This window comes from Ranitomeya imitator, chromosome 9 (genome assembly GCF_032444005.1).
Source record: "Ranitomeya imitator isolate aRanImi1 chromosome 9, aRanImi1.pri, whole genome shotgun sequence".
Lineage (NCBI taxonomy): Eukaryota > Metazoa > Chordata > Amphibia > Anura > Dendrobatidae > Ranitomeya > Ranitomeya imitator.
This window is the reverse complement of record NC_091290.1, coordinates 47473682-47500191: the sequence shown is the minus strand read 5'-3', so window position 1 is coordinate 47500191 and position 26510 is coordinate 47473682. Positions and strand designations below refer to the sequence as shown.

Sequence of the window (26510 nt, the reverse complement as noted above, 5' to 3'; positions counted from 1 at the left end):
GATGCCCACGGCTCACCCGCAGAGATGGACATGCAGTTCGTCTTTCCAGACTGCAGCATCTCTATTTATGTAGTGGAGACGCTCAGTCTCCGCTGCGTAAATTACCCATAGGGTATGTTCCCACGGTTGGTAACCAGCAGCGTTTTGGACGCAGCACATGCCCGCTGCGTCCAAAGCGCTGCCAGCTTTTGAACGCAGGTGATTCCACATGTGTTCACTGAACCATGTGAAATCACCATGCTCAATACATTGGATGGGAAATTTATCTTGCGGAGATGGAGCATCTCCGCAAGATAAATTGACATGCTGCGGTCTCGAAAGATGCGCCGCATGTCCGTCTCTGCAGGGAAGATGGAGGCGTCCATGCACGCATAGTGGAGATGGGATTTCTTGAAATCCCATCCAGTATCCTGTAAGATCTGGCCGCTGCGGGTTGGACTCTGTGGATGAACGCAGCATCAAATCCACAGTGTTTACTGACCGTGGAATCATATACTTTCATTAAATGCTGTAAAACCGCATTATCTTCCTAATCACATGCGTATTAAGTGCGGGAACGCAGCTTACTATGCATGTGTACGAATTTAAATAATAGGGAATCTTGTGACACAGCCGGACATACACGACACAGGAAGTGGAGGAAAGCACCGAGGCGCCCTCTATAATAAATAATAATTCTGAAAAAATGGCGTGGAATCCCCATTTATTTGTTAACCTTCCAGAATAAAGCAGACTACTGGGACTGGTATTTCAGGCTGATAAGGATCCAATATACATGAACCTTTCCAGCCTGATAATACGAGGCAGCAGCAGTCTGCTTACCTTGGATGGTTAGCAAAAATAGTGGCATCCCCTCCAAAAAGATGGAGTCGGGTCCCACTATTTTTGTTAACTAGCCAAGAAAAAGCAGACAGCTGCGGCCTCGCATTCTCAGGCTGGTGAGGCCCATGGATTTTGGCCCTCACCAGCCTAAAAATAGCAGCCCACAGCCGCCTCACAATTGGCATATCCAAAGATGCGCCAATTGTGGCACTTTACCTGGCTATTCCCACTTGCCCTGTAGTGGTGGCAAGTGGGCTAATATTTGTGGGGTTGATGTCACCTGTGTATTGTCCGGTGACGTCACGGATTAGTAATGGAGAGGCGTCTTTAAGACACCTATCCATTACTAATCCTATACAGTCATGGCCAAATGTATTGACACCCCTGCAATTCTGTCAAATAATACTCATTTTCTTCCTGAAAATGATTGCAAACACAAATTCTTTGGTATTATTATCTTCATTTAATTTGTCTTAAATGAAAAAGCACAAAAGAGAATGAAGCAAAAAGCAAAACATTGATTATTTCACACAAAACTCCAAAAATGTGCCAGACAAAAGTATTGGCACCCTCAGCCTAATACCTGGTTGCACAACCTTTAGCCAATATAACTGCGACCAACTGCTTCCGGTAAACATCAATGAGTTTCTTACAATGCTCTGGTGGAATTTTAGACCATTCTTCTTCGGCAAACTGCTCCAGGTCCCTGATATTTGAAGGATGCCTTCTCCAAACTGCCATTTTTAGATCTCTCCACAGGTGTTCTATGGCAGGGGTCCCCAACTCCAGTCCTCAAGGCCCACCAACATGTCATGTTTTCAGGATTTCCTTAGTCTTGCCCAGGTAATAATTGCATTACCTGTGCAATGCAAAGTAAATCCTGAAAACATGACCTGTTGGTGGGCCTTGAGGACTGGAGTTGGGGACCCCTGTTCTATGGGATTCAGGTCTGGACTCATTGCTGGCCACCTTAGAAGTCTCCAGTGCTTTCTCTCAAACCATTTTCTAGTGCTTTTTGAAGTGTGTTTTGGGTCATTGTCCTGCTGGAAGACCCATGACCTATGAGGGAGACCCAGCTTTCTCACACTGGGCCCTGCATTATGCTGAAACATTTGTTGGTAGTCTTCAGACTTCATAATGCCATGCACACGGTCAAGCAGTCCAGTGCCAGAGGCAGCAAAGCAACCCCAAAACATCAGGGAACCTCTGCCATGTTTGACTGTAGGGACTGTGTTCTTTTCTTTGAATGCCTCTTTTTTCTCCTGTAAACTCTATGTTGATGCCTTTGCCCAAAAAGCTCTACTTTTGTCTCATCTGACCAGAGAACATTCTTCCAAAACGTTTTAGGCTTTTTCAGGTAAGTTTTGGCAAACTCCAGCCTGGCATTTTTATGTCTCGGGGTAAGAAGTGGGGTCTTCCTGGGTCTCAACCATACAGTCCCTTTTCATTCAGATGCCGACGAATAGTACGGGTTGACACTGTTGTACCCTCAGACTGCAGGGCAGCTTGAACTTGTTTGGATGTTAGTCGAGGTTCTTTATCCAACATCCGCACAATCTTGCATTGAAATCTCTTGTCAATTTTTCTTTTCCGTCCACATCTAGGGAGGTTAGCCACAGTGCCATGGGCTTTAAACTTCTTGATGACACTGCGCACGGTAGACACAGAAACATTCAGGTCTTTGGAGATGGACCTGTAGCCTTGAGATTGCTCATGCTTCCTCACAAGTCCTCAGACAGTTCTTTGGTCTTCTTTCTTTTCTCCATGCTCAATGTGGTACACACAAGGACACAGGACAGAGGTTGAGTCAACTTTAATCCATGTCAACTGGCTGCAAGTGTGATTTAGTTATTGCCAACACCTGTTGGGTGCCACAGGTAAGTTACAGGTGCTGTTAATTACACAAATTAGAGAAGCGTCACATGATTTTTTTGAAGGGTGCCAATACTTTTGTCCACCCCCTTTTTTATGTTTGGTGTGAAATTATATCCAATTTGACTTTAGGACCATTTTTTTGCGTTTTTTCATTTAATTAAGACAAATTAAATGAAGATAATAATACCAAATAATTTGTGTTTGCAATAATTTTCAGGAAGAAACTGAGTATTATCTGACAGAATTGCAGGGGTGTGAATACTTTTGGCCATGACTGTAGTTATATGGTCAATAAAGACACGGCCAGAATAACGTCTTTTAATAATCTTAATTAACCATACTCACTGCATCGCCTAATCCCCGACACCCTCGATCTCCTGTAAAAAAAAATTAAATAATAAACCAACACAAATACTCCCTGTCTGACGTAGTCCAATTACCAAGTGTTCCATGATGAGTATAGCATGTGACTATAAAGATGATGTGGTTTTACCACATCTAATGATAGTCTATGGGAAATTTATGCTGCGGAGACTGAGTGTCTCTGCAACATAAATAGACATGCTGCGGTCTGGAAAGACACGCTGTGGTCTGGAAAGACATGCTGCATGTCCATTTACGCAGGGACCCGCTGGGGTCTTAACGCAAAGTGGACAAGCATTTACTGACAGTTGAAACATACCCTCAATGGTGTTATGTTAATCTATGAGTCACGGCCCAGCGCTAACATAGTGTATACAGATTTTTCTAGAGTGTTGCTCTAAGAACCTTCTAAGAAGTAGCATAATCACAGTGGAGGTCCAACTACATATCCTTATGATTACTAAATTTAACATATACTTTTAGAAAAGCTGTTTGACGTCATATTTATATGAAGAAAACTTTGATAAAACTCTTTGCATTTTATCATGTGGGACAAAATATTGTAAGCTCACATATAATAATAATATTAAGGATAAATTTGCCTGAGTCAGCCATTTTTCCAAAACGACTTACCTTCTGAGATAAATTCATTATTTTTTGGATCTCCATTATAGTCTCCACAGAGGCCACATGTATGATTTTGGAAACTTGGGTCCAACTCCAACTGAAGAAGAAAAACACAGGGTTACTTAAAATTGTGATAAAAATATAAGCAATATGCATATTAATTATCTACTAATAGTGAATTTAGTTTGTGAGCCCTAGTGGGGAAAGTGATGATGATGTCTGTACAGTGTGAAATTAAAGGCTTATTCTCATCTCCAAGACCCTAACCCAATATTATTATTATTATTATTATTTATTTATATAGCACCATTGATTCCATGGTGCTGTACATGAGAAGGGGTTACATACAAGTTACAAATATCACATACAGTAAACAAACTAACAATGATGGACTGATACAGAGGGGCGAGGACCCTGCCCTTGCGGGCTTACATTCTACAGGATTATGGGGAAGGAGACAGTAGGTTGAGGGTTGCAGGAGCTATGGTGTTGGTGAGGCGGTAGCTCCGGTGTTGGTGAGGCGGTAGCTCCAGTGTTGGTGAGGCGGTAGCTCCGGTGTTGGTGAGGCAGCAGCGGTGTCAGTGCAGGCTGTAGGCTTTCCTGAAGAGATGAGTTTTCAGGTTCCGTCTGAAGGATCCGACTGTGGTTGATAGTCGGACGTATTGGGGCAGAGAGTTCCAGAGGATGGGGGATATTCGGGAGAAGTCTTGGAGGCGATTGGATGAGGAGCGAATAAGTGTGGAGGAGAGAAGGAGGTCTTGGGAGGACCGGAGGTCACGTGAGGGAAGATATCGAGAGATTAGTTCAGAGATATATGGAGGAGACAGGTTGTGGATGGCTTTGTAGGTCAGTATTAGCAATTTGAACTGGATAAGCTGAGGGAATGGGAGCCAGTGAAGAGATTTGCAGAGGGGGGAAGCGGAGGAGTAGCGAGGAGAGAGATGGATTAGTCGGGCAGCAGAGTTAAGGATGGACTGGAGAGGTGCAAGGGTGTTAGCAGGGAGGCCACAGAAAAGGATGTTGCAGTAGTCAAGGCGGGAAATGATGAGGGCGTGCACAAGCATTTTAGTAGATTGGGGGTTGAGGAAAGGACGGATCCTGGAGATATTTTTGAGCTGGAGGCGACAGGAGGTGGAAAGAGCTTGGATGTGTGGTTTGAAGGACAGGGCAGAGTCGAAGGTTACTCCGAGGCAGCGGACTTCGGGTACAGGGGAAAGCATGATGTCATTGACTGCGATAGATAGGTCAAGTAAGGAAGATTTGTGGGATGGAGGAAAGATGATGAGTTCAGATTTGTCCACATTGAGTTTGAGGAAGCGAGAGGAGAAGAAGGAGGATATGGCTGATAGGCACTCTGGGATTCTGGACAGCAGAGCGGTGACGTCTGGGCCAGAGAGGTAGATCTGAGTGTCGTCAGCATAGAGGTGGTACTGGAATCCATGAGACTTTATGAGTTGTCCCAAGCCAAGTGTATAGATTGAGAAGAGTAGGGGTCCTAGAACAGAGCCTTGGGAGACTCCAACAGAGAGAGGGTGGGATGAGGAGGTAGTATGGGAGTGGGAGACGCTGAATGTGCGGTTGGAAAGGTACGAGGCGATCCAGGATAGGGCGAGGTCTTTGCTGCCAAAGGAGGAGAGGATCTGTAGTAGGAGGCAGTGGTCAACTGTGTCGAAAGCAGAGGACAGGTCTAGAAGGAGGAGTACAGAGTATTGTCCAGTAGCTTTGGCGGTAAGTAGGTCGTTAGTGATTTTGGTCAGGGCAGTCTCAGTTGAGTGATGGGGGCGGAAACCAGATTGTAGATTGTCGTACAACAAGTTAGATGAGAGATGGGAGGAGAGTTCAGCATGGACGTGCTGCTCCAGGAGTTTGGAAGCAAATGGGAGCAGCGATATTGGGCGATAGCTGGACATAGCAGTTGGATCGAGGGTTGGCTTTTTAAGGATAGGCGTGATTGTGGCATGTTTGAACGCAGAGGGGAAGGTGCCAGAAGTTAGTGATAGGTTGAAGAGGTGGGTTAGGGATGGGATAAGTGTGGTGGTGAGGTTGGGGAGGAGGTGGGATGGGATGGGGTCGAGCGCACAGGTGGTGAGGTGGGATTTGGAGAGGAGACAATTAAGTCCCCCTTCAGTGATGTTGGATAGGGAAGTTATGGGGTTTGGGCATTGGTCTGGTATACAAAGGGGTTGTGGTGGTTGAACAATAAAGTCTTGCCTTGTCTGGTCGATCTTATTTTTAAAGTGTGTGGCAAAGTCCTCAGCAGAGATGAGGGAGGTTGGAGGGGGCAGTGGGGGGCGGAGGAGGGAGTTAAATGTTTTGAATAACTGTTTGGGGTTGTGGGATAGGGAAGATACGAGGGTTGTGAAGTAGGCCTGTTTAGCAGAGGTGAGTGCAGATTTAAAAGCGAGTGTTACTTGTTTGAATACAGTGAAGTCGTCTTGCGAGTGTGTTCTCTTCCAACGCCGCTCCGCAACCCTGGACACTTGCCTTAGCTTTTTGGTGGTGTTATTATGCCAAGGTTGTCTATTGATACGTCGCGCTCTGCCATGGACGAGAGGGGCAACCGTGTCAATAGCTGATGCGAGAGTGGCATTGTAGAAAGCAGCAGCACTGTGTGTCGTGGAGTGAGGATATGGATGCCAGTGGTAGGATGGAGTCAGAGAGTGTGTGGGTGTCTAGGTGTGCAAGGTTTCTGCGTGGGTGCGCATGTTGCTGGATATGGATGATTGGTGAGGAGGACAGGGATGAGAAGGTGAGCAGATGGTGGTCGGATAGAGGGAGAGGGGAGGTGGTGAAGTTAGATAGAGAGCAGAGACGGGTGAATACCAGGTCTAGTGTATGCCCATCCGTGTGGGTGGCTGCGGAGGACCACTGAGTAAGAATATGTAGAAGGTATAGAAACAGTATGTTTCTATACCTAATAACCAAACTAGGCAACATAGCAGCAGGTAAATTAAAGCACTAGATAGCGCTGAAAAAACCCACAACCGAAAAAGCAAACTAGCTCCATATAATCCATAAGAAAACAGGAGTAGAAACAGAGCAAGAAAAATAGTGCAAAATATATTTTATTATATCACAAGTAGATAGTACAATACGTTATATTGATGACGTTTTATTTTTGTGGGGGGGAACGACCCAGCAGCTCGAGGAATTCATGAGCCGGCTTAATGACAACCAACTCAACATCAAACTGACTTATCAGTTTGATCATCAACGCATTGACTTTCTGGATGTTACTTTCGAGATTGATGAGGCACGTCAAATTCAGACTGACATGTTCAGAAAGTCTACATCAGTCAATGCGTTGTTACATGCCAGCTCAGCACATAATTATAGCACTATTGGGGCCGTCCCGGTCGGTCAATTCTTAAGGATGAGGCGGATATGCTCCACTGACAATCGATTCCTTGCACAGGCGGAGGATTTGAGGGGACGTTTTGAGGCACGTGGATATAGCCGCAGGTCCATTAGGCGGGGGTTCGAAAGAGCTAGGAAGACCCCACGGAGGGACCTGCTGTACTCCAAGAACAACAAAAGGGATACACCAACAGAGGGAGATAGGGTCCGGTTTATTACAACCTACAACCACGAGTGGCCGAAAATGCGAGAAATTCTGAAAAAACACTGGCCGGTCTTAATCACGGAACCTGCTCTAGCTTCGGTTTTGGGAGATTTTCCATCGATGACTGCCAGAAGGTCACCTAACTTGGCTAATCATCTGGTCCGGAGCCACTATGTCCCTCCCCCCACGAATCCATTTGGCACTAGAGGCCCAATGTTGGGCTCCTTCAAGTGTGGTCACTGTGTGGCATGCGCCAATATCACACGAACTTCCACCTTTACATCTTCAGATGGATTGAAAACATATGACATTAGGCAACACATTACATGTGGTACGTCTAATGTCATTTATTATGCCACTTGCGGATGTTCTCTGATCTATGTAGGACTCACGTCCAGGGAATTCCGGACGCGGGTCCGGGAACACGTCAGGGACATCCGCAATGCACAGGGGGCTACTGATGACTCTGACCTGAAGACACTTCCCCGCCATTTTAAACAATTCCATAATTGTGATGCGGGGACTCTTCAGGTCAGGGGCATCGAGTGTGTCCATCTCGGGGTCAGAGGTGGTAACTATAAGAAGGTGTTGGCACAATGGGAAGCAGCCTGGATTGTGCGCCTTAAGACCCTGACCCCGAGGGGTCTCAACAAGTCCCTCAGCTTCTCCTCCTTTTTGGGATAAAGTTTTTGTTCTCTACTATTGATGGTCTCCCGGTTTTTATTTATAACTGCTATACTGTCTCTTATTGTGCTTCTACCCAGTGCCCGGTTCTGTTTGGGCCAAAAATGTGGGTCCCAAATGGGGATTCTTTTTTGTTTTAATATGGTTTTATTTATTTCTATATGTGTTTCTCTATTTCAGTCTTAGATCACCTCCATTGTTTGCTCTGATCTTTCGGACTTTTCTCCTGGATGGATCCCTTATATCTAGTGGACCGACATATATGCTGCATCTCTTGCCAATGCGTCAATTTATTCTTATTTTTTGTGTGTGTTTTGCCTTTATTCTTTATTTATTTATTTTTTTTTTTATAAATTTATATTTTGTATTTTTTACTTTCATTTCCTCTGTGGCATTATTTACATTCATTATTATTTTTATTTTTTATTTTGTTATGTTTTCTTATGATTCATGTCATGTATTTTTCTTTGTATTTTTCATTGTGGCCGAGATTGTGCGATATGCTATATACATTCATGTCCTTGTTGTGGATACCTGATATATTATTTACTGCGGGCACATTACCTTATCTAAATTTCATGCACTGTATATATCTGGCTGGCTGTGGTGCGCATGCGTCGCTTTGTGGTCTCCTTTGTTTCCGTTCTGAGCGGCGTCCTTGATGCCTCGCGCGGGCGCTGCTGGGGATTTCCCTCGCAGCGTCATAGCGATGCTGAGACGCCGTCTCTGATATGGGACGGGACGCCTCAGGCGCGCATGCGCCGCTTATCCGGCTGCCATTGGCCAATATCCCCCATGTGACTCATCACATGGGGGTGTGCCCGCACTATTTGAAAGGTCCTTTTTGGATCTAGAGCACTTCCCCTTGAGAAAGCTAAACATCTGCGTGAGCGAAACGCGCATCGGGGATCTCCTGAATCCTATCCGGTACACCCTGCCACTCCATACTTGACTGGTAAGCGCTGCCCTGTTGCTTAGTATTTCACCCTGTTGGGGGCACACTAGTTACCCACGGGAGCGGCATGGTACATATGCACAGCCTCTGCCTGCATGTTACTTATTTACGGGACATTAAGATACGGCAGGGTGTTTTCCGGTGGTGACTCATTTCCCATTTTAACCACCCTCCTGTGATATTTATATATGTATTTTTGTACTATCTACTTGTGATATAATAAAATATATTTTGCACTATTTTTCTTGCTCTGTTTCTACTCCTGTTTTCTTATGGATTATATGGAGCTAGTTTGCTTTTCGGTTGTGGGTTTTTTCAGCGCTATCTAGTGCTTTAATTTACCTGCTGCTATGTTGCCTAGTTTGGTTATTATTTATGCTTCTGTGTTTATCACAGTCTTTTTTAGGCCTATCATGGATTTTCGGGCACGGGACTCCACTTGGCGTGCCCAAATAAATGATACTCTCAAGGATGGTTATAATGGGGGCCCAGACGGGACGGGCGGGAACCTACATGAGACAGTTGTGCAATTTAAGGAGCTTCTAAAAAAGAGAACAAGGGTGTGGTGGAACCACGCTTTTCTGGAGAAGTACCTGGAAGGGGGACTTAAGGTACCTTCACACATAACGATATTGTTAACGATATTGTTGCTATTTGTGATGTAGCAACGATATCGTTAATGAAATCGTTATGTGTGACAGCGACCAACGATCAGGCCCCTGCTGGGAGATCGTTGGTCGCTGAAGAAAGTCCAGAACTTTATTTCGTCGCTGGACTCCTGCTGACATCGCTGGATCGACGTGTGTGACACCGATCCAGCGATGTCTTCACTGGTAACCAGGGTAAACATCGGGTAACTAAGCGCAGGGCCGCGCTTAGTAACCCCATGTTTACCCTGGTTACCATGCTAAAAGTAAAAAAAAACAAACACTAGATACTTACCTACAGCCGTCTGTCCTCCAGCGCTGTGCTCTGCACTCCTCCTGTACTGGCTGTGAGCCGGAAAGCAGAGCGGTGACGTCACCGCTCTGCTTTCCGGCTCACAGCCAGTACAGGAGGAGAGCAGAGAAGCAGAGCGCAGCGCTGGAGGACAGACAGCGGTAGGTAAGTATCTAGTGTTTGTTTTTTTTTACTTTTAGCATGGTAACCAGGGTAAACATGGGGTTACTAAGCGCGGCCCTGCGCTTAGTTACCCGATGTTTACCCTGGTTACCGGCATCGTTGGTCGCTGGAGAGCGGTCTGTGTGACAGCTCTCCAGCGACCAAACAGCGACGCTGCAGCGATCCGGATCGTTGTCGGTATCGCTGCAGCGTCGCTATGTGTGACGGGGCCTTTATACCGCGTGGTTTGAGAATCCAGATATTCCCATCATTCCCTATTACGGACGATGACTTCAAAAACAAGTGGGAGGAATTATCCACAAATTGTGCTTTAGGTTTTATTACCTTGTTAAAGGGCTTGGACTTGCAAAAATTAAATGTGATAGAACAAGAAATTGAAGTGGTACAGCAAATTTAAAAAAAAGACATGTCTGGAGAGGCAATTAGAAAACTTAACGATGAGGTGGACGTGGATTTACAAAAATGGGTTAATGAAATCCAAAACTCAAAATCACGCAAATTTAAACGTGATGTGCATGATAAGCAGACCGGCAACATGTATAGGTGGCGTAACCAGAATGATCGTTCACGCCCTCGTTTTAGGAATTATTCAGCCTCTCGGTCTAGATCCAGGTCCACCGCCTCCAATGCCCTATCAGACGATAGTAATACATCTCACTCTGAGTCCTCCAGAAACTTTTCTGGATCGAAACCATCATCTAACAAGATTGTGACACGGCAGACTGCCAAAATGAAGAACCCGTCTGGGAAACAAGGGGCTGGCACTGGTAGTGCCCTCCAGGTATTGAACTTGTCCACACATACTTTTACTAGAGATCAGATTGAGGTACTTAGTAAAGGTTTGAGTTTCTCTCCGACTAATCCCTTCGATTTTTTCACAGCTATGAAGGACCTTCATCTATTCTCCCGGAAGCTGGTATTAAAAAAGCTTCATTCTAAGAACTATTCTCCCCATGAGTCTGTGGCTGATATGGAGACTGAGGCCTTTCAGGCCTTGGAGGATCTCTTGGAGGAACAAACTTCCACACCCCAAGGTAGGTTCCCATCTGTCATTATGCCCAGATCGACGAGGTTCCCCCCCTTGGTTCTATGTCCAGCCATAGACATATTTACACGTCTTGTTACGGAAGATTTGAAACAACTCTCTTCTAGGCGCAGGTTTGATAATTTAACATATAGACAGAGAATGGCTATCAATGAATTAAAATCCTATAAAGATATAGTGTTCAAGCCTGCTGACAAGGGGGGGAACATCGTCGTCTGGCCATGTGACAAATACGAAAAAGAGGCCTTTCGACAATTAAGGGATACCTTAACGTACAAAAAATTGACGTATAACCCGATGGCCTCCTTCTCCACTCAGCTACAGACCATTCTGGGGAGGGCATTAGATGAGGGGACCTTCGATAGAAGGGTGCTGGAGGGACTCACTGTTAGAGCACCGAGGACAACGACGTTCTATCTGCTACCAAAGGTACACAAGGACGCCGTCAACCCCCCGGGGCGTCCGATTGTGTCAGGTATTGATGGTTTATGTGACCCAGTGTGCAAATTTATCGACTTCTATCTTAAGCCACTTGTAGAGACTTTACCGTCATATATTAGAGACACAACGGACGTCCTCTCTCGGGTTGACGGTGTCCTTGTTGACCCTGGTGTCCTATTGGTTACTACTGACGTCCAGACGCTCTATACGTGCATAGACCATGAGCACGGTTTGGCCGCAGTCCGCCTCTTCCTGGGAGCCTCCGACCTGGGCGGCCCCATGTGTGATTTGGTCCTCGAGCTGTTGGGTTTTGTACTTACCCACAATTTCTTTGTCTTTAAAGACATCTTTTATTTACAAAAACGCGGCACAGCCATGGGCGCGGCCTGTGCGCCTTCGTACGCCAATCTCTTTCTGGGAGCATGGGAGAGATCGATTTTTGGTGACGGGGGCGTGCAGGCCGCGGACCATGTGCTGTGCTGGGTACGTTATATTGATGACATTTTATTTTTGTGGGGGGGAACGACCCAGCAGCTCGAGGAATTCATGAGCCGGCTTAATGACAACCAACTCAACATCAAACTGACTTATCAGTTTGATCATCAACGCATTGACTTTCTGGATGTTACTTTCGAGATCGATGAGGCACGTCAAATTCAGACTGACATGTTCAGAAAGTCTACATCAGTCAATGCGTTGTTACATGCCAGCTCAGCACATAATTATAGCACTATTGGGGCCGTCCCGGTCGGTCAATTCTTAAGGATGAGGCGGATATGCTCCACTGACAATCGATTCCCTGCACAGGCGGAGGATTTGAGGGGACGTTTTGAGGCACGTGGATATAGCCGCAGGTCCATTAGGCGGGGGTTCGAAAGAGCTAGGAAGACCCCACGGAGGGACCTGATGTACCCCAAGAACAACAAAAGGGATACACCAACAGAGGGAGATAGGGTCCGGTTTATTACAACCTACAACCACGAGTGGCCGAAAATGCGAGAAATTCTGAAAAAACACTGGCCGGTCTTACTCACGGAACCTGCTCTAGCTTCGGTTTTGGGAGATTTTCCATCGATGACTGCCAGAAGGTCACCTAACTTGGCTAATCATCTGGTCCGGAGCCACTATGTCCCTCCCCCCACGAATCCATTTGGCACTAGAGGCCCAATGTTGAGCTCCTTCAAGTGTGGTCACTGTGTGGCATGCGCCAATATCACACGAACTTCCACCTTTACATCTTCAGATGGATTGAAAACATATGACATTAGGCAACACATTACATGTGGTACGTCTAATGTCATTTATTATGCCACTTGCGGATGTTCTCTGATCTATGTAGGACTCACGTCCAGGGAATTCCGGACGCGGGTCCGGGAACACGTCAGGGACATCCGCAATGCACAGGGGGCTACTGATGACTCTGACCTGAAGACACTTCCCCGCCATTTTAAACAATTCCATAATTGTGACGCGGGGACTCTTCAGGTCAGGGGCATCGAGTGTGTCCATCTCGGGGTCAGAGGTGGTAACTATAAGAAGGTGTTGGCACAATGGGAAGCAGCCTGGATTGTGCGCCTTAACACCCTGACCCCGAGGGGTCTCAACGAGTCCCTCAGCTTCTCCTCCTTTTTGGGAGAAAGTTTTTGTTCTCTATTATTGATGGTCTCCCGGTTTTTATTTATAACTGCTATACTGTCTCTTATTGTGCTTCTACCCAGTGCCCGGTTCTGTTTGGGCCAAAAATGTGGGTCCCAGATGGGGATTCTTTTTTGTTTTAATATGGTTTTATTTATTTCTATATGTGTTTCTCTATTTCAGTCTTAGATCACCTCCATTGTTTGCTCTGATCTTTCGGACTTTTCTCCTGGATGGATCCCTTATATCTAGTGGACCGACATATATGCTGCATCTCTGGCCAATGCGTCAATTTATTCTTATTTTTTGTGTGTGTTTTGCCTTTATTCTTTATTTTTTATTTTTATTTTTATTTTTTATAAATTTATATTTTGTATTTTTTACTTTCATTTCCTCTGTGGCATTATTTACATTCATTATTATTTTTATTTTTTATTTTGTTATGTTTTCTTATGATTCATGTCATGTATTTTTCTTTGTATTTTTCATTGTGGCCGAGATTGTGCGATATGCTATATACATTCATGTCCTTGTTGTGGATACCTGATATATTATTTACTGCGGGCACATTACCTTATCTAAATTTCATGCACTGTATATATCTGGCTGGCTGTGGTGCGCATGCGTCGCTTTGTGGTCTCCTTTGTTTCCGTTCTGAGCGGCGTCCTTGATGCCTCGCGCGGGTGCTGCTGGGGATTTCCCTCGCAGCGTCATAGCGATGCTGAGACGCCGTCTCTGATATGGGACGGGACGCCTCAGGCGCGCATGCGCCGCTTATCCGGCTGCCATTGGCCAATATCCCCCATGTGACTCATCACATGGGGGTGTGCCCGCACTATTTGAAAGGTCCTTTTTGGATCTAGAGCACTTCCCCTTGAGAAAGCTAAACATCTGCGTGAGCGAAACGCGCGTCGGGGATCTCCTGAATCCTATCCGGTACACCCTGCCACTCCATACTTGACTGGTAAGCGCTGCCCTGTTGCTTAGTATTTCACCCTGTTGGGGGCACACTAGTTACCCACGGGAGTGGCATGGTACATATGCACAGCCTCTGCCTGCATGTTACTTATTTACGGGACATTAAGATACGGCAGGGTGTTTTCCGGTGGTGACTCATTTCCCATTTTAACCACCCTCCTGTGATATTTATATATGTATTTTTGTACTATCTACTTGTGATATAATAAAATATATTTTGCACTATTTTTCTTGCTCTGTTTCTACTCCTGTTTTCTTATGTTTCTATACCTGTTTCTATTCTATATGCAATATGTAGAAGGTATAGAAACAATAAAAATAATATTAGCAAATACCTCCAATTAGAAATGCAGTATAGTTTTTCTGATTTGCTATGTCATTTATCCCATGTGCAGGGCAATGCAGTAGCTTAGATATCCATGGTTACGGCCACTCATTTAGTGACAGTTATAACTATAATAACCATGGATACTTAAGCTACTACAATGCCCTGCACATAGGGTAAGCGGCATAGCAAATCAGAAGAACTATACTACATTTCTAATTGGAGGTATTTGCTAACATTACCATTATTATTTTAACTATTATTATTTTTACACCTAGGCTACTACATATTGAGATAGGATCTTGGAAATGGGAATACCCCCTTAAATGTGCTATATAGGGATGTAAAATAAATTTAAAAAAAAATTACAAAATATTTCCTATGCGATTCTATGTGATTGTGTTCATTAAAAATTATTGATGATCATCTATCTGCTCTTAAGGTGTTAGCTATGGGGAAGGTTGTGGAATAACTGTTTCTCCTTGGATCTGGTGGCCGAATCCGTCCTAAAATACATGAGTATTTTGCACAGATTTTGTATTATACTGATGTTTTGTGAGACTTTGAAAGAAAAAAAATGACTTCTTTTTTTGAATTTCTGATCTCTAGTTAGACTATTCAGGAGAAACATTATTCCTACAGGCACCAGCAGTTGAACCAGCGTTTTAACTTACCATGACTGCGTCTTCTTTATTCCACATGAGGGTCAGGCCGGCCTTCGTGTAGATCTTATAATAGTCATCATTTTTATGAATGAGAATCCCAAATCTGTAATAAGGTGTCTTCACGCTGAAAAAACAACCATGAACCTGTAAATTATGGATTTCATATATATAAAAATTATTCTAAAAATATGCTACTTTATATCAGATTTGTTTAACCTCTTAGTGACCAATAATACAACTTAAAACTGACCTGCGATATAAGAGAGCATCATCCCCCTACAAGTGACAATCCAGCAACTGTCAGATGTTCCCTATAGCTGACAACTTGCTGTATCAGTAACGATCAGTGCTGGCACCGACCATGGCAATTTAACACCTTAAATACTGCTGTCAAAAGTGGCTACAGCATCTAGAGGGTTAACAAAGTGTGTGGGCTCCCTCTTTAACCCCATAGGCAGTATGAGATCTCGATCGTGTGGTCTTGGTGTTTGCAATGGCAATTCATGGCCAAATAATGGCCTTAGAGTCGGCCGGCTATAGTGGCCTGTTCCGAACTTGAGGTACCGACACACTAAGCGACGCTGCAGCGATACCGACAACGATGTCGATCGCTGCAGCGTCGCTGTTTGGTCGCTGGAGAGCTGTCACACAGCTCTCCAGCGACCAACGATCCCGAAGTCCCCGGTAACCAGGGTAAACATCAGGTTACTAAGCGCAGGGCCGCGCTTAGTAACCCGATGTTTACCCTGGTTACCAGCATAAACGTTAAAAAAACAAACACTACATACTTACCTTCAGCTGTCTGTCCTCCGGCGCTCTGCTTTCCTCTGCACTGTCAGCGCCGGTCAGCCGGAGAGAGAGCGGTGACGTCACCCCTCTGCTTTCCGGCTGGCCGGCACTGACACAGGATGCAGGAGGAGTGCAGAGAAGCAGAGCGCCGGGGACAGACAGCTGAAGGTAAGTATGTAGTGTTTGTTTTTTTTTAACGTTTACGCTGGTAACCAGGGTAAACATCGGGTTACTAAGCGCGGCCCTGCGCTTAGTAACCCGATATTGACCCTGGTTACCAGTGAAGACATCGCTGGATCGGCGTCACACACACCGATCCAGCGATGTCAGCGGGAAGTCCAGCGACGAAATAAAGTTCTGGACTTTCCTCAGCGACCAACGATCTCCCAGCAGGGGCCTGATCGTTGGTCGCTGTCACACATAACGATTTCCTTAACGATATCGTTGCTACGTCACAAAAAGCAACGATATCATTAACGATATCGTTATGTGTGACGGTACCTTTAGAAACATTTAGGTGGTAAAAATACATTTTTTTCATTCCTGTCATGTCACTTTGAATTAATTCCTGAAGAGTTAATGAACTATGTGAAAGCAATATTAACCCCTATCTGACCTCGGACGGGATAGTACGTCCGAGGTCAGATCCCCTGCTTTGATGCAGGGCTCCGCGGTGAGCCCGCATCAAAGCCGGGACATGTCAGCTGTTTTGAACAGCTGACATGTGCCCGTAATAGGCGCGGGCAGAATCGCGATCTGCCCGCACCTATTAACTAGTTTAATGCCGCTGTCAATCGCAGACAGCAGCATTCAACTACCGCATCCGGCCGGGCGGCCGGAAATGACGTCATCGCCGACCCCCGTCACATGATCGGGGGTCGGCGATGCGTCTCCATTGTAACCATAGAGGTCCTTGAGACCTCTATGGTTACTGATGAGCGGTGGCTGTGAGCGCCACCCTGTGGTCGGCGCTCACAGCACACCTCCATTTCTGCTACATAGCAGCGATCAGCAGATCGCTGCTATGTAGCAGAGCCGATCGCGTTGTGCCTGCTTCTAGCCTTCCATGGAGGCTATTGAAGCATGGTAAAAGTAAAAAAAAAAAGTTAAAAAAAATGTGAAAAAAATAAAAAAAATATAAAAGTTTAAATCACCCCCCTTTCGCCCCAATCAAAATAAATCAATAAAAAAAAAATCAAATCTACACATATTTGGTATCGCCGCGCTCAGAATCGCCCGATCTATCAATTTAAAAAAAGCATTAACCTGATCGCTAAACGGCGTAGCGAGAAAAAAATTCGAAACGCCAGAATTACGTTTTTTAGGTCGCCGCGACATTGAATTAAAATGCAATAACGGACGATCAAAAGAACGTATCTGCACCAAAATGCTATCATTAAAAACGTCATCTCGGCACGCAAAAAATAAGCCCTCAACCGACCCCAGATCACGAAAAATGGAGACGCTACGAGTATCGGAAAATGGCGCAATTTTTTTTTTTTTCTTTTAGCAAAGTTTGGAATTTTTTTTCATCACTTAGATAAAAAATAACCTAGTCATGTTAGGTGTCTATGAACTCGCACTGACCTGTCAAGTCAGTTTTAGCATTTAGTGAACCTAGCAAAAAAGCCAAACAAAAAACAAGTGTGGGATTGCACTTTTTTTGCAATTTCACCGCACTTGGAATTTTTTTCCCATTTTCTAGTACACGACATGCTAAAGCCAATGGTGTCGTTCAAAAGTACAACTCGTCCCGCAAAAAAATAAGCCCTCACATGGCCAAATTGACGGAAAAATAAAAAAGTTATGGCTCTGGGAAGGAGGGGAGTGAAAAACGAACACGGAAAAATGAAAAATCCCAAGGTCATGAAGGGGTTAAGCAAGTTGGGGGTGCTGTTTCAAAACTGAGTAGGTCCCTAAAAAAATAGATTTTGTAAATTTCCTTGAAAAAAAACTGAAAAATTCCTGCAACATTTTTAAACCTTCTAAAATGTTAACAAAATAAAACAACATTTTCCAAAATGATGTAAAGCAGACATGAGGGAAATATTATTTATTAATGTTTTTGTGTGGTGTGACCATCTCGATTATGGGGATAATCGTTAAAAGTTTGAAAAATGGAAATTTTTTAACATTTTTGTCAAATTTTGAATATTTTTTTAGAAATAAACACTAAACATAGCAATGCAAATTTACCATTATCATAAAATATAATGTGTCACGGAAAAAAAAAATCTCAAAATCAATGGGATATGTTGAAGCATTCCAGAGTTATTACTACATAAAGTGACACTGGTCAGGTTTAAAAAATTTGGCCCGGTCACTAAGGGGTCAAAGAAAAATCTGTAGGCATTTGGGAGTTGTCCAGATATCAGTTTTGTTGACATCTAATCCTAACCTGTGCTTTTGAACGTACTTTAGAAACACATATCTTTAGACAGGCCTATCACCTCAATTCACTAAGTTAACTCCCCTTGTTCCCTTCTTCAATGCACCCAATAGCACATGGTAACTGCACTTATATACTGGCTGGTGACCAGATCATGCTGATTCCTGGACCGTACATGATCAGCACTTTTTACATATTGTGTCCCCCTATTTCCCTATAGATTGTAAGCTTGGGAGAAGGACCCTCGCTCCTCCTGAAACTGGTGAACTATGTGTTACTTTGTATTCTCTTTATTGTCTGCACATGTCCCCGACTAATTGTAAAGTGCGGGGGGAATATGTTGGCGCTATATAAATAAAATTATTGTTATAATATCATTGATATTAAATTAATCTCTGCTAAATTTATTGTAATTCTTAATAAATAATTTTATATATTTAAGGCTTTTTAATATGTCAAAATACAGTTATTTATTTAAGTTAAAGCAGTGTCAATTAAAAAAGGTTTAGAATAAATGAATAGTTATGTTCCTAATATTAACAAATAGAATTTATTAACCCTCCGTCACATACAATATTCGGACTAACGAGTTCACATACAATGTGCCTGTCAGGCGCCTGCTGGAAAAATACCTATAATATCTAATGTTTGCAATTTCAGTGCTCTAAAAGTGATTAGTGACCTTCATAGGGATGTAATAAAAGAGACTACACATAATCAGTTGCAAAAAAAACCATTTACTTAACATAAAACTAATAACTATGAAATACAAACTTTTCAAAACTCCCGCCAAATAGTCCCCAGTTTGACTCTATCAAAAAAATGTACAAAGAAAATTTTTGAACACAAACTTAATTTTAAGGTACCTTAAGTACTATTAAAAACATATTCAATCAGAAGTAGATGCTGAGGTTTCCCCAGAAAAGTCACACTTGCAGAGCAAATAGCAAGAATTACACACCATTTTTGCATGTGTCAGGCAAATTGCTTTATGACATTTGAGACATTCATAATTTGAAAGCCTTCTGGTTCCGCTTTCCGTTTGGCAGGTGGTGCATCTCCTTCTTTTGTGAGTTGGTGCAGATGGTGACTTTTCACCATCATCTTCTGGGCGGAACCTTTTGAGCTGAACTTGAAGGCGAGAGGGGATACCGATTGTTTTCACGCTTCTCCTGCGTAGCTCTCCAAGTACTAGTTCATGGGCCAATTTTTTCAGATACAATCGTCTACGGAGTGGTTCAAGCTTGTTTTCAAGATAAATTACTTGTGAATTTATACCACCCAAATTCAACATAGCAAAAAATATGACCATTGGCCAGCGTTTGATGTTTCTGCTGACGTTGAAAGTGGAGCACATCTGATCTGCTGTATCCACACCCCCTTTGGTGGCATTGTAAAATGTAATTATCTCCGGTTTTTTTTCTGCCCCAGTCCCAGGATCGATGGCAGCATCATCATGAAGTGTTGATAGAAGAAGTACGATTTTTTTGGCATGTGGTACATAGGAAACTAAAGCCTTTCCATTATGGAATGCAAACATAGTGCTGTACTGTTGTCTCTCTTTCACACTTACAAACTGTGGCGGCAATTCCCTTTTGTTTTTTCTTACAGTTCCCACATATGACAGCTTCTGAATTTTCAGATAATCAATCAGATCACAACTTGTAAACCAATTGTCAGCTGTAATATTGCGACCCGATCCAAATAAGGGTTCAGCCAGTCTTTTTACAACATCAATGGGTTTGTTGCTCACACAGTAAGGACCTTCTGGTTGTTTTCCTGCATAAACTTCCAGGTTGTAAGTGTAGGTCTTACTGGCATCAACAAGGGCATAACTTTTTATTCCATATTTGTTTGGCTTTGATGGAATATATTGACGAAAGGCACATCTACCACGAAAACCAGGGAGCATTTCGTCAATAGTGAGATTCTCTCCAGGGTAATAACTTTGTTTACAGTTTACAACAAATCTTTGAAATATATCACGAATTGGAGCAAGTCGGTCATGTGTTTTGCGTTCGGTTCGGGTAGTTCTGTCGTCAAACCGAAGGCAACGAATTAGAATCTTGAATCTGTTTATGGACATAACAAGGCTAAATTTTTCAACTCCATCCCCATCTTTACCCCAGAGTTCCTCCAAACTTTGTCTATTTGCCCTATAAGCTCCTGCAAGGTACAGTAATCCAAAAAAAGCACGCAGTTCTATTTCATCTGTGGGCTTGATGGTTCTGTTGCAGATGTACTTGTCCTTTATAATGTCTATATATTGGTTGGTATATGTGACAATAGAGTCCAGAATGTCATCTGTAAATATACTGTTCCAGCATTCAACTGCAGTTTTTGCATTACGTGCAGTTCCTATTACTGCAGGAAGGTGAGTAATAATGTTTAAAGGTTCCCTGCGTTTTTTCTGGAATGGCTTCTTGTTCCATTTAGTATTTTTATCTTTTCCAATATAATATGATCCAACTTCTTCATCCTCACCACTGTCACCATCTTGCTCTGTTTCAGAATCCAGGACACATTCTTCCACCTCATCATGAGAATCAATCTCACTTTCCTCTCCTAAATCCTCATTCAGTGTGAGGTCTCTATCATCAAACAGCATGTTTGTTACTTCCTCAATATCAAGTTGTTTGGATAAATTGTACATTTTCCTCTCCATTTCAGCAGATAATCTGAAGCAAGAGAAGGAATATGTTAGGGAACTACTGTATATGCCTGAGCAGCACACTTTCTTTTATAAAATCTCCCTTATTTCTATGAAATATCCTCACATTTTGTGCTATACATTCATAAAACAAGCTAAATAAACTATTGTGATGAATAAAAACATAAAATACCAACCTTACTGAATGTGACGTATTCACATACAATGAGCCTGAGAGATCTGTGCAGCTATATCCTCTCCCCTGAAGCTCTGAAATCCAACTGTGATATCAGGTTTCACAGACCTTCAAGAGACAGGAGACTACCTGGAGGGAGGGGGTTTCCTCACATTCTGGTGAGGAAGGAGAAATGAAAGTAAAAGAGAAGCGCCTGTCAGATCAGTTGTATGTGACGGAGTGTTAATAAGAAGAACCCCAATATATAAATATTAAGGCCAATTCCAACATCTTCACTTCTAGCTTGGGTTTAATACATAAAAACATTTAATTTGTGGGTATATAAGATATAGCCAATGCAAAGTGTTAACCGGGGTGGCTGACTTGCTTATTTTAATAGCCAAGTTAGCTCCCTTCTCTGTCATGGTTGCTTTATAGACAGAGACGGGACTGACTAAGCTACCAAAATGACCTAGTCGATTAGTCCCCTTCCAACACAACATGGATTATTTGCCAGCCCAGTAATTGTTCTCCTGAATTGAACTCAGAAGTCTCTTGGTCTGTCAACACTAAAGGCCCCGTCACACATAGCGAAATCGCTAGCGAGATCGCTGCTGAGTCACAAGTTTTGTGACGCAACAGCGATCTCAGTAGCGATCTCGCTATGTGTGACACGTACCAGCGATCAGGCCCCTGCTGTGAGATCGCTGGTCGTGTCGGAAGCGGCCCTGCGCTTAGTTACCCGATGTTTACCCTGGTTACCGGGGACCTCGGGATCGTTGGTCGCTGGAGAGCTGTCTGTGTGACAGCTCTCCAGCGACCAAACAGCGACGCTGCAGCGATCCGGATTGTTGTCGGTATCGCTGCAGTGTCGCTATGTGTGACGGGGCCTTAAGACATGGTAAGGACTTGTAATGACGCTGCCTGGTGACGTAGAGAGGCAGCCTAAGGGAGCGCAAGCAGGAGTGCAGGGAGAGGGAGGAATGATGCACACAGTGCACACAGGACCTGAACCTAGGCAGGTCACGTCATCACTGCAGGGACGATGGGGGCAGACTTACCATGCAAGAACAGAGGGTCTAGCAAAAATGCAGGACACAGAGTACTAAGACAGAGACGTAGTCAAAGGACAAGCCGAGGGTCGGGAGCCAGACAGAAGCGAGGTAGCAAGGAGCAAAACAGCAGCTGAGTCAGAGACAAGCCAAGGGGTCAGAAAGCCAGGACAGACAGAAGTACCAAGCATAAAACAGGGGCAGCAAGGCACACACGCACAGAGGCACAACGATTACAGATGAATTACCTGGGTCAGCTATCTCAGACCAAGTAGACGGAAGTATAGCCGACTCAGAACCCAGGAACTACCAGCACTAAATAGCCGCCCCAGAACCAAAGAGAGGTGGACTAATTTAACCCAGACCTAACCAGGAAGGAGCCAGAATCAGCCCATCCAGAGTCATGACAGGACTTTACTGGTTGTATTCTGTGCCACCAAACAGTGTGGTGTAGTTTCTGAGAGAAGATAACACGGGAGATTTGAAACAGAGAAAGGAGAATGTAGTTGGTCCATGTGTGGTACCTATAAGAAATGAAAATGACCATTGTTTTGCTAAGGCCTGAGGCTTTTCCCACTTAAAAGTAATTTGGTATACTGTAAACCAGTACAGGACTGGACATTGCGAGTGGTGGTAGACTGGAAGCTGGAAGTGGTTTGCCTACTGAGGATTGGAAGAGGGTTGGAAATGGGTGGCATGACATTGGGCCTACGAAGAGAGCTGAAAAGAAATTCACCCAGCATATTGTGACCTAATGCAGTGACTGCTTGCAAAATGGGTTGGGGGAGCTGGCATGGAGGAGGGTGACAGCTCTGGGGGAATCTTGTGTGGTTAGGGAGGTAATTTTTGCCTTGATAAAGCACTGAAGGGGTGCTGGGATCAAAGCCAGAAGAGGCTAAGCTGGGTTTGGTAAAATCAGTAATAAAGCCCAGTTCTATGAGGCCTAGTAAATAGCTGGAGAGGCCTTGTTGTTTGGAGGCAAATAAGTAGTTTATTTGCATAGCGTAGTAGATTAGAAAAAAAATGTCTAAGAATTAACAGTTGGTCTTTCAAGGAGTTTGGTTTAGGTGAAGGGAAAGATGTGCCTGAAGAGCATGGTCTACGCAAGGAGACATTGGCAATTAAGGACAGGTTTTTGGTAGATAAAGGCAGAGCTCTAGAGTACAGGACCTGGACAAAGCAGCAAATCTTGGCTCATAGAAGCAGGACTTTGGAGAATAAGACTTGAGCCACTGACAACCTGAGACTCAGTGGGAATTGGATTGATAGTTGAGGTCTATGTGAAGTAAAACAGTCCTGGGGGTGTAGCTCCTGTGAACAAACTGCGGTTAACGTTAACTCAATTGTTTAGTGATTTATTTTTTCAGTTAAGGACATAATGTACTAGAACCAACTTGCATTTATTACAACATTTATGTTTCTGTGCCTCATCAGATGGGTGTAACTTGCAAGTGTATTGTAACTCTTTAATTTACAGTAACTATAAATCTTTTAGTTGCACTGTATTTGAAGAAGAAAAAAGGAAATTGTAACTGAATGACATGGTCTGTAATTGTCTCTTTTAAAGGATGTATCAAAGACATACACAAGACTATATAAAAATACTACAATAAATCATATAAAGATTTATTTTCAAATTAAGCTACTTTAAATTGGATTATGATAAACTCAATTGTCAGAAGATCACAGTAATCTGAGTTGTCAGTTCCTGTATGTAACACTCAAAAAAGCGTTCAAACATTTTTCTGGATTCAATTAGTCATCTATAGATTATTATGTGCTTTTTTTTTACATTTCGGTGGTATATAACACTCAAAAAAGCATTGGAATATTTTTCTGGATGCAATTAGTCATAAATAGAGTATTAAGTGCATTATTTTACATTTCAGTGGAATTTAACACTCCAAAAAAGCATTCAAAATTTTTTTATGGATTCAATTAGTCATCCATAGAGTATTAAAGTGAACCTGTCAGCAGAATTGTGCTCAGTAAACTACAGACAGTATTAGGTTGGTACTTTTATACTGATTAAAATCATACCTTGGTTGATGGAAATCGCCTTGTGGTTGTTGTTTAATCTTTATTCGCAGTTTTCAGCTAATGAGATTCTTGTGCTTTGGGGCGAGCCTGTAGGCAAGGCTTTATGTGGTGCTCTGTCTACATATTCACCCTTATAGGCTTATGACTGGTCACTGATCATTCAACTTGCCCCCTATTTTACATACTGCAAAGAATATTGTGTGGAAAAAAATTACATTCGTCACACAGGCACCAGCGCCTGCACTGTAGCATGATACAATGTATAATATGCATATATCCATTTATGATTCAGTCATATAGTATTGTGGGGAGAAAAAAAAATTATCTTCATTGTTCCAATAGATGTTACTGTGCAGGCAGTTTTTTTCCCCTCTAACAAAATTGTGCTGGAGATGTCGCCGGCGCAGTAACATCTATCGGAAAGCGATAGATGCTATTGTGCAGGCACAGTCGTCAGCGCCATTTTGATTAAGATACTTTTTTGTTTCTCTCCCCAATACTATATGATTAAATCATAAATGAATATATGCATATTATCCATTGTATCATGCTACAGGGCCGCCGCCTGCGTGATGAATGTTACTTTTTTTCCACACAATATTCTATGCAATATGTAAAATTGGGGGCATGTCACTGAAGGATCAGTGACCTGTCATAAGCCCATAAAGATGCATATGTATGCAGAGCACCACATAAAGCGCCACCCACAGTCCCACCCTGAGAATCTCATTATCTCAAAATTATCAATAAAGATTAAACACAATCCTGCTGAAAGGTTTGTTTTAAGTGCATAATTTTACATTTTAGTGGTATATGACACTACAAAAAAGTGTTCAAAAATGTTTCTGAATTAAATTAATCATCTATAGAGTATTACGTGCTTTGTTTTACATTTCGGTGGTATATAACACTCAAAAAAATTGTTTAAAAAATTGTGAATTCAATTAGTCATCCATAGAGTATTAGGTGCTTTGTTTTACATTTTGGTGGTATACAACACTCAAAAAAGGCGTTAAAAATGTTTCCTGGATTCAATTAGTCATCCATAGAGTATTCCGTGCTTTATGTTACATTTCAGTGGTATATAACAGTCAAAAGAAAGCGTTCAAATAAATTTCTGGATTTCATTTGTCATCAATAGAGGATTAAGTACTTGGTTTGATATTTCCGTGGTATATAACACTCCAAAAAAGCATTCAAAAGTTTTTTCTGGATTAAATTAGTCATCCATAGCGTGTTACTTGCTTCATTTTACTTTTTGGTGGTATATAACACTACATAAAAAATTTCTGGATTGAATTAGTAACATACAGTGTAACATGATTAGCGGATGAAGAGGCAACAAGGATGGCAGAATCCCACAAGACTCCCAAAGGAACAACCGGAGGAATATCAGAGCCAGACCAAGCTGGCACAACAGAAATGTAGAGGGAGCCTGTGGTCTGGAACTGGCCACTTTCCCGGGAACCACCAAGTCCCAGAACCACCAAGTCCCAAAGCCATGCCACAGCCTTCACCTCTTGGGTTCTTGCAGACAGCAGACTGGAGAGCCAGCAACTGGTGAGCAGACTGCGGGGCCTTGGTTGGTCGGAAGAGAGAAGGAGGCGAGCGAGGACCAGGGCTGGAAACTCTCTTCTTCTGAAGTCCTCAGAAATCTTCATCATTAATGCCATGATACTCTTCCACAAGCATTCTGTGAACATTGAACTTTAATAGTTCCCTGTTTTTTTTAAATAAAAAAGGCTGTCCACGCATACAGGATTGTCAATATATATATATATATATATATATATATATTTATATATATATATATATATATACATCAGATTCTAATTTCACCTTCAAATTGTCTGTTAATTCTAGAAGTTCATATACTTATGCCACTCAGAGGCATGTGATATTGGTTCATTTTCTTCAATAAAAAATGACAGGGTCTAATATTTTTTACTCATTTGTTTGATTTAGTTCTCTTTATCTACTTTTAGCACTTATATGAAAAATACGATGTAGTTTTAAGTCAAATTTAGGTAGAAATTTTGAAAGAGTCACATACATTAAAGAACTACCGTACGTACACAAAAGCAATTCAGGGAAAAGACAATTTATCAGCTAAAATCTATAGATAAGATTTTCAGAAGAAAATCTTAGGATGAATTTCCCTTGAGTACATGATGTTTTATAAATCACAGAATTATTATCACTTTGAGGAAACCAATGTAAAGCCAGTATGTAATGCTGAAAAAAGTAATCCAGAAAGGATAAGGCGAAGAAGTTAAGCAAGGGTCAAATCCACCAGCATCTCAGGTTGCCTGAGAC

At 43.0% G+C, this 26510-nt stretch overlaps 1 protein-coding gene and 1 long non-coding RNA gene across 2 annotated transcripts in view; one reads left to right on the top strand and one right to left on the bottom strand.

The window, feature by feature from the left end:
* LOC138649157 (uncharacterized) overlaps positions 1–26510 on the top strand; it is a 197375-nt gene that overhangs the window by 131872 nt on the left and 38993 nt on the right. The window lies entirely within an intron of this gene.
* Positions 1–26510, bottom strand: part of LOC138649155 (mucin-2-like) — a 134053-nt gene that overhangs the window by 102170 nt on the left and 5373 nt on the right. Inside the window, exons 3-4 of the mRNA XM_069739322.1 lie at positions 15109–15223; positions 3694–3784 (exon numbers count right to left, since the gene is read on the bottom strand). Of these exons, the coding sequence (XP_069595423.1) occupies positions 3694–3784; positions 15109–15223 (206 nt within the window). The remainder of the gene's footprint in view (positions 1–3693; positions 3785–15108; positions 15224–26510) is intronic.